This window comes from Dendrobium catenatum, unplaced genomic scaffold (genome assembly GCF_001605985.2).
Source record: "Dendrobium catenatum unplaced genomic scaffold, ASM160598v2 original_scaffold_71536, whole genome shotgun sequence".
NCBI classification, from domain to species: domain Eukaryota; kingdom Viridiplantae; phylum Streptophyta; class Magnoliopsida; order Asparagales; family Orchidaceae; genus Dendrobium; species Dendrobium catenatum.
The window spans coordinates 960,310-968,689 of NW_021389983.1; the positions used below are offsets into that span (position 1 = coordinate 960,310).

At 32.8% G+C, this 8,380-nt stretch overlaps 1 protein-coding gene across 1 annotated transcript; it reads left to right on the forward strand.

The window, feature by feature from the left end:
* Positions 1 to 854: 854 nt before the first annotated feature.
* On the forward strand, positions 855 to 1,415 carry LOC110108941. The gene is made up of 2 exons (XM_028691802.1): positions 855 to 1,180; positions 1,264 to 1,415. The coding sequence occupies exons 1-2, from the start codon at positions 869 to 871 to the stop codon at positions 1,402 to 1,404; spliced, it is 453 nt and encodes a 150-aa protein (XP_028547635.1). The 5' UTR covers positions 855 to 868; the 3' UTR covers positions 1,405 to 1,415.
* Positions 1,416 to 8,380: the final 6,965 nt, after the last annotated feature.

The window sequence follows — 8,380 nt, forward strand, 5'->3', positions numbered from 1 at the left end:
CTATTCGGGTCAACTCGAACCCGACTCGTTTTTTAAAACGGGTCAGTTTTTCGAACCCGAAACCGACTCGCTTCGAGTCCGAGTCAATTCGACACAACCCGAATGACCCGTTTCCAATAAAAAAATTCTAACTTTCGGGTAAAAATGGGTCAATATCATCTTTTTCGGGTAAAAAATGGGTCAAAATCGGGTCAATCTCGAGTTGTCGAGTCAAAATCGGATTTTCGGGTCAAAATCGTGTCAATTTCGAATCAAAGGGTTAACCCGAACCCGATCCAATTTTTGAAACGGGTCAAAATGTTGAACCTGAACCCGACCCGTTTCGGGTTCAGGTTGACCCTAACCCGAAATTTTTGGGTCGGATTCGAGTCGGATTTTTGAATCGTGTCAAATATTGATGTCCCTAAATCACAATTTTTTTTTATTATTATTTTGAGTAAATTAAAGCAAATTTATATGAACTACATATTTAAATTTCTAATCTAAAATCTTCCTAATCAACAAATGAAAGATGAGCTAAGGGCATCTCCAACCGAAAACTTCATTTTTCACGGCAAAGTAACGCAAAAACTTCAAAATGGCGCGGGATGCTCCAATCGAACGCCATTTTAGGAAAAACGGGTTTAAATGTTGAACCCGACCCGTTTCAGGTTCAGGTTGACCCTAACCCGAAATTTTCGGGTCTAACCCGAAATTTTCGGGTCAGGTTCGAGTCGGATTTTTGGGTCGTGTCAAATATTGACGTCCCTAAATCACAAATTTTTTTTTTTTTTGTATTTTGAGTAAATTAAAGCAAATTTATATGAACTACATATTTAATTTTCTAATCTAAAATCTTCCAAATCAACAAATGAAAGATGAGCTAACTATGGTTACTTCCACTTCAATCGGCATACCGGTGGGATTCTTAGCTTGTAAACCAGTCGAGGACAAGGACGAAAGAAAAACCTACGAGAAGCGGAAGCAGAGAAGTGCAGCAAGAATGAGCGGGAGCGCGTTTAACGCGTTCAAGGCTAGGGTTCCGGTGGCCTGGAGCCCTCGGCTGTTCATAACCCTAGTACGCGGTCTCCCTGGTACTCGCAAGCTCCACCGGAGAACCCTCGCTGCCATGCGTCTCCGCCGCTGCAACCGCACCGTCGTCCACCGCACTACCCCCTCACTCCTCGGAATGCTCAACCAAGTAGTTTCGATAGCGATCTAGTGCTTATTAACGTTGATCTCAAGCTCGATTGCTTGGCTTGGACTGATGAGCTCGATATGCAGGTGAAGAGGCTGGTGGTGGTGGAGACGGAGGAGATGCACAATACGAGGAAGCAGGAGGAGGTGGAGCGCACGGCTCTTCGTCCTCCCATTGTCGTCAAGCACGCTCCTCCCACGACTTCAACATCATCTCTGGAGGAGTAGCAGAGCGCATTGCAGGTAGTTCTTAGTTTTCTTTATGAAACTTTTCGCCAATATTGCTGATGAAAGAGTAAAATGCCTCATTGAGGTTGAGAGGTACTTAATAAGGCACGCTAGGGCTGCTAATGTTTTCTAGTCATTTTTTTTCAGTTTGAATCATCAGATTTATCCTGCTGGTTAAGAATAACTATTCTTTATAAATTTTATTGTGCACAATGCTTTCTCTATTGTAGTTGAGATAAATCTGAGCTCAGTTGTTGGCTTTGCTTAGGAATACTGATGTTCTGTTCCTTTTTATTGTTTCATGGCAATGCAGAGAATCAATCAAATAAGAAAATAGGTTATTAACATCTTCTCATTTGCCATATGGGATGGTGAGGTGGGATGAGAGGTTGGGGCAAGGCAAAATTGCTGAACTTTGAAATATACAAAATTTCTGTAATATGTGCTCTTATTCATTCTTATCTTTGCATCCACTTATCCCTTTACATAGTTTTGCTTCTTTTTATAACCACCTTGCCTCCTTTACTTTTTTTGATAGCCAACTTCTCACATTTCATCTTTTAGTGCCTCTCTCTTCAGTCGTCTTGTCCCTGCCTCATCTGATAATATATGCCTGCAACTCGACTTCCTGTCTTCTCTTCATATGCTGAAAAACCCCTTGTAGTAGGAGTTCTACCACAACTTTTTTATAAATGTCTCAATCCTGTAATGAAGAATTCAAGAGAAATTTAGGTCCCACTGCTATATATTTTAAATCACCTCCCGATCTTATTTCCTTTTTAACATCATATTCCCAAAAAATATGAAGAAAATTCATGATCATATTTTTAGCACAAAACTTTAATATTTCTTTTGATCATGATGCCATGTAAAATTTTAAGGAGAATTATGAGGCAATAAGATACTTTAGTATAATAACATTCTAGTATATAGTGCATGCAGCTTGTGCTTCATGAGCATATTTTCAATGTTTAAGAGTCGACTAAGTATAGCTGGGATATATTTTAGGAAACTATAGTTATTTTTTGTGTAATGTGTTTCCATTTCCAAGCATCCTGCTTGATGTTTGACACATCAAGGCAATCCTCCATAAGCCTCCTTGTGTCCTAGGATGGAAGGAACCAATGATCAGCCTGGGACTTGTGTTTTTTTATATTGTGTTTCAACTTACTCCTATATGGTAGATTGATGTAGAACGGGTTGGACGGCAAAAATCTGAAACAATGGACTTCAGAAATCTGAAATTAGCTTCAGATTTTTATTCAAAACCTGAGAGAAAAATCAGGTTTTTATTCAAAACCTGAGAGAAAAATCAGGTTTTTATTCAAAACCTGAGAGAAAAATCAGGTTTTTATTCAAAACCTGAGAGAAAAATCAGGTTTTTATTCAAAACCTGAGAGAAAAATCAGGTTTTTATTCAAAACCTGAGAGAAAAATCAGGTTTCAGGGATTAGGAGAAAAGGTGTTCGTCGGACAGCAGTAGATGTATTGTATTTGGGTTATGTTAAAAAAGGTAGGGATAGACCTAAAAAGTCTTGGCTAGAAAATATTAGAAATGACCTTTTATTAAATTTAAATGAGAATTTGACTCTTAACAAGAGACAATGGAGTAAAAGGATTCTTGTAGTTGATCCTACGTAGTGGGACAAAGGCTTGATGTTGTTGATTTTATCTAATGTATATGTTTCTTCTTGATGTTTTTAGTAATTTATAAACTAAATTATTTTTTATAATCTAGATTCTTGGATTGGTATTTTTATTATTAAATATATGTAAGACATAGTAATTTGGATTTTTCTAGGCTATATTTTTATTTCTCAAGTGAAATGTTTGGGCTTTTAAAATGTATATGTTCATCATCGTTGGCCTGTCATGTTTAATCAAAAGCTTATTCATATTAATCTAAATGAAAAAAGAAATAATTTTATCAGATCCCATGGCTTACTTATTTGGTTAAACATAATTTCATACTTTAAATGATAGAACCAATCTCCATCGTTGTGAATATCCCTTCTATGAGAATTGAGAAAAAAGTCATTATAATTGGGGAAGTAGTGTTATACGGCATAATACTCAATATTATAGAAAATAATGTTAATGGGTTTTCAACTTTCTACTTCATTCCAAGATTAAATGTTTAATCATTAAACATAATTGTGTGCATGTTGCATTTATTAATGATTATAATAAATACCTTTGACATTAAATTATTGAGTTAATGTTGTATTTGTAAATAAAATAGAGGAACCGTGATAGGAATTTTATTTAATGTCTGGTAAGAGTTGAATATTTCTCAATCTTCTTAACTTGCCTTTTTATCTCATGGTTTCATTTATATGAAAGAGCAAATATTAGAAGATTTAATTATTTTACTTCTTCTCCAATCGTAAGTTTCCTTTTACAAAAAAAATTCTTTGCCTAGGCCCCTTTTGCCTCTATAAGATTCCATGATGGAAGTGAAACGCTTGCTATTGAAAAATCCAGAAGATTTAATTATTTTGCTTATAAATTATTGTGAATTTAATTGATTTTAATTTGAGATTTTAATATTTTTCATGTAATCTATTGTAAATTAATTGGTTTTAATTATATTTACTATTCTCTTGTCTATGTTCAAAGCAAAATACTTGAAATTGGAAATGCAAATTTCAATTTTGAATATCCTTCCATAAACACTAAACCAATTAATCTTCTTAACAGGCTCTTCAATTTCTATATAGCATATGCGAGCAAAAACATCGAAACTTCATAAATTAAAATTTCCTCCTCTTCTAAGTAGCATTGTCACTTATCATATATATTATGGGTAGTTCTTAACATCTTTATTTTGATATATCATTGACTATGTCCTTATTTTTTGTCAATTTCTTGCAATTTGATTCTACTTGTTTAGCGATTTATTTCTCATAAATGATAAATTTAAATCCGCTGTAGTTTATATCTATATTTTATTAATTCATATGTAAAATTTTAATCAAAGAAATATGATTCAGCTTCATTTATTCTTTGATCCAGAAAATTTAAATTTTTTATTAACATTATTATCATTATCATTATTTTTTCTTTTAGTGAAATTCAGGATTTTTTTATTTGTTAGCATTGGACTACTTTATAATTAGTATTTATTGTGCTAAGACATTGTTGATGCGAAGAGTAAGGATGGGTTAAATGTGAACATTGAATTGAAAAACCTTTGGAATCAGTTATAATTTTGAAAAAAATTTGTTTTTGTTGGCATTAAAAATTATATAATTATTTGCTTATAAAATTAATATTTTGTTGCGGGCCCTTTATTTGATTAATATTTTATAACATATTAGTTGAATATTGATAAATTTTCTATAAAAACATAATTAATCTAAGTTCATAACTGATAGTTTATCTTGTGATAGATTGATATGGAAGTGGAGAAAATGTATTGATATATTGCATCTATTCTTATTGTAGAATTATTTGTGATAATAAACTTATAAAATAAATATATTATTTCATAAATAATATAATTAATTGATTTTTTACTTTACTAAGTTTTTATTCATTTTTAAAATCCTATCAACATGCATGAGTTGCCTATGCATTTAAACTAGTATGTATGTATATGTATATGTGTGTGTGCGTGTGTAGATAACAAAGAAGAAAGCATGTTTTTGTCGCCTCGCAAACACGTCACCATTTATTCACCATTAATTTTGCCTTCATGCGTGCAAGTATGATAATGCAACTCAAAAAAAATTCCTAAAATGCTGTTTATGACATGTTTGGAAACGAGCGGATTTTATGGATACTTTTCTTAGCGTGTTAAGGGGAACTCATCAGTGATGTTCGGAATGCAGTGGATAAATGTCTAAAACACCATTTGCGATGTGTTTTGTGTGGCGAGCATAACCCGTGCACGGTGTAATGCATGCAAGTATGATAATGCAACTCTAAAAGAATTCTTAAGATCCTGTTTATGATATGTTTGGAAACGAGCGGATTTTATGGATACTTTTCTTAGCATGTTAAGGGGAACTCATCAGTGATGTTCGTAATGCTGTGGATAAATGTCTAAAACCCCATTTGCGATGTGTTTTGTGTGCGAGCATAACCCATGCACGGTTTTCTTAGCATGGCAAAGGAAACTCATAGGTGACATTTACGACGTATTGGGCAGGCTTGTGCGTTAGCATGACAAGAAAATTCTCATTTTTGTAAATTCTATCATGCAAATATCTCATGCACGTCTTTCTTGGCACGGTGGGTTGTGAAAATTCCAACGTTATATAATAGGACACCTTGCATGCATACTTTTTCTTGTCGTGATGGGCAAGCAAAGGCTTCTCATAGATTCACCCTACGTGGGAGAGATTTCAGATGTTTCCAAGTATTATGAAAGCATGCAAAATAATCAAATCTTGGCATTGTCAAGTCATACGTGTGCACACGTGGAGACTTTCAAATTTTAATAATTTATAGAAATAAGTGAATGGATCTATGGCCCATTGGTTGGAAGGGAAAGTTTGTTTCTCTAAGAAAATGAATTCAAACTATATATTTTATGATTAATCGCCCGTCTTTCTAAAAACATTTACATGAATAAAGCCAACCACTTCAGGTTTGAGTAACCATATTGCAGTTAGGTTGCTTAGGTGTGTTTGATATACTTTTTCTTCTTTTTGTAGTTATTATGTTTTTATTTCTATGTATTTTCTCTTTTATTTTAAAGTGTAACCCACTACCACAGTCACTACCATAACTATTTAAGCCTTTTTGCATTTGTTTGGAAGCTCTCTCTTTTTGTTCCTTCCCTGAATGCATCACTCTTACATGTTGCAATTTGTGATATTGTCAAGAAAGAATGAGCGGCTTCTATTGAGCCTCGAATTTGAGATGTTGTAACCTTTTAAGCTTCTACATTTCATCGATTTTTCAAAAAAAATCGAGAATTTTCTTGATATAGTTACATTAACTAGAAATTTTCTTTTACTGATAATTTCTGTGTAACTGTATTGGAAACTTTATCAAACTCAGAGAAATCTTAATAATATTTTTGTTAATGCAATAGCTCTTCTCACTGTATATCTTCATCCTTACTCTCAATTCTGAATTATTATCACACCACATCACAAATAATTTTGCCACTTGATTTCTCTTCATAGGTATTTCATTTTTTTTTCTCATCTTTTTAGAACTTTTTCCAATTAAATGCAATTATTTCCAGCTGCACGTTTACCGGTAATGCAGGCTATATAAAGGCATATGTGCTCAAGTTATTCTAAGGATTGTGTTCAACTGCTTCTGTACAGCTGCCGAAGCTATGCGCTTTCACTTGCTCGAGTGCTGATTTTTGAAATCCAATGGTTTGGTAGCTTATTCTGATAAAATATTCTTCTCTTGTTGTTTCTGTCGTCCATGATTTAGGCATTAACTTGCACTTGAGTACTAGTAATAATGATGATTTTTTATGATCTTTATGTTGTTTTATTTCGTTTTTATCCTAATGATTATATGGCAGTTTTCTATTGAGAGATTTTTATTAGATTGGGCTGACACTTTCAATCACAAGATTCTGAGTTTGAGATCTAATATATGATTAATTATTTTGTACGGATGTCAAACGCCGTCCGAAGACCAATTAAAATACGCCATGTCATTCCTTTGCTCGATACCGTGGCTCGGTACTGCTCGGTATTGCTGACGTGTCGCATTCCGGTTGGTCTCCAGACGGCATTCTGCATCAGGTCTCCACACATAATAATTTCTCCTTATATATACCAATGTGTACTTGAATTTATGAGTAAATTGAAGGTCTTGATTCAATTCTTGTAATAGTACACAAATAAGGTTTCAAATAACTCACTTATTTCTCTATTATAAGGCTTCGTTTGGGACAATTTCTTACTTCTTCTTAAAGCAGCTTTTTAGTACAAATATTAAAGTTATTGTACTAAAAATTTATTTTAAGAAGCAGCAAGAAAGCTGATTCAAACAAAGCCTAAACTAGTATTTTATACTCTATTTAGGTTTCTTTTGGAGTAGCTTTCTTATTATTTCGAATAACTTGATTAAGAGCCTATTTTGAATAATTTTTTTATCGCTTTGCTTTTCAGATCACAATTATAATTTTTATTTGTTTATTGATTTTTCACTATTTTCTATATATTTCTATGATGAAAAGTTGATTTTTGTAGCAATTTTTAAAAAGTTATTTTACCCATAATAGTTTCACAATCAGCTTTATAAAAAGCTACAACTATTCCAAATAGACCCTAGACCCAATTGATTTTGAGTGATGATTAGTTTTATCAATGCTCTTGTCGACCAAAAAGAATAAAGAATACATAAGTAAATTTGATCTTTGGGAGTTGATACATTGACTATGTTTGATCATGTGGATTTATTCACTTTTTTGTTTGTTTTTTTTTTAAATTAAAAAAAAATTACTTTTTTGTTTCACACAGCAATATCAAAGATGTATAAATATTCAGTAATTAATTTCAAGGTTTTTGAACTATTTATTCTTCTTCCTCCTCTTCTCTTGTATTTTATATCTCGTTCTTTGGCAGACGAAGTTCAACCATCTTGAATTTGATGTTATATTTGGTTTGGATATTGCTTCCATGCTCTTACCAAGCATGGAAGCGATGCTACAATTAAGGTTTTATTTGGAACGGTTTTTTTATTGTTTTCTAAAGCAGTTTTTTATTATAAAAACTTTTTGAAATAGAAATTTTTGTACTAGAAAGCTGCTTTAGAAAGCGTTAAGAAAGCCGCCCAAAATGAAACTTAAAACTTAATCAATAAAGAAGTTATTGATTAAGGGACTTCATCCAATCTTGCTTATTTTACGGAGGCAAATCCTCAATGTGTTGTTGAAAAATAGTTGATTGTGAACATATTTGTTGATGCCTTTGATAGTCTATAAATGTTATTATGGAGTTCACAATGATATAGAGCTCTTGGGAATTGTTTAAGAGGCTGATAACAAAACAAAGTG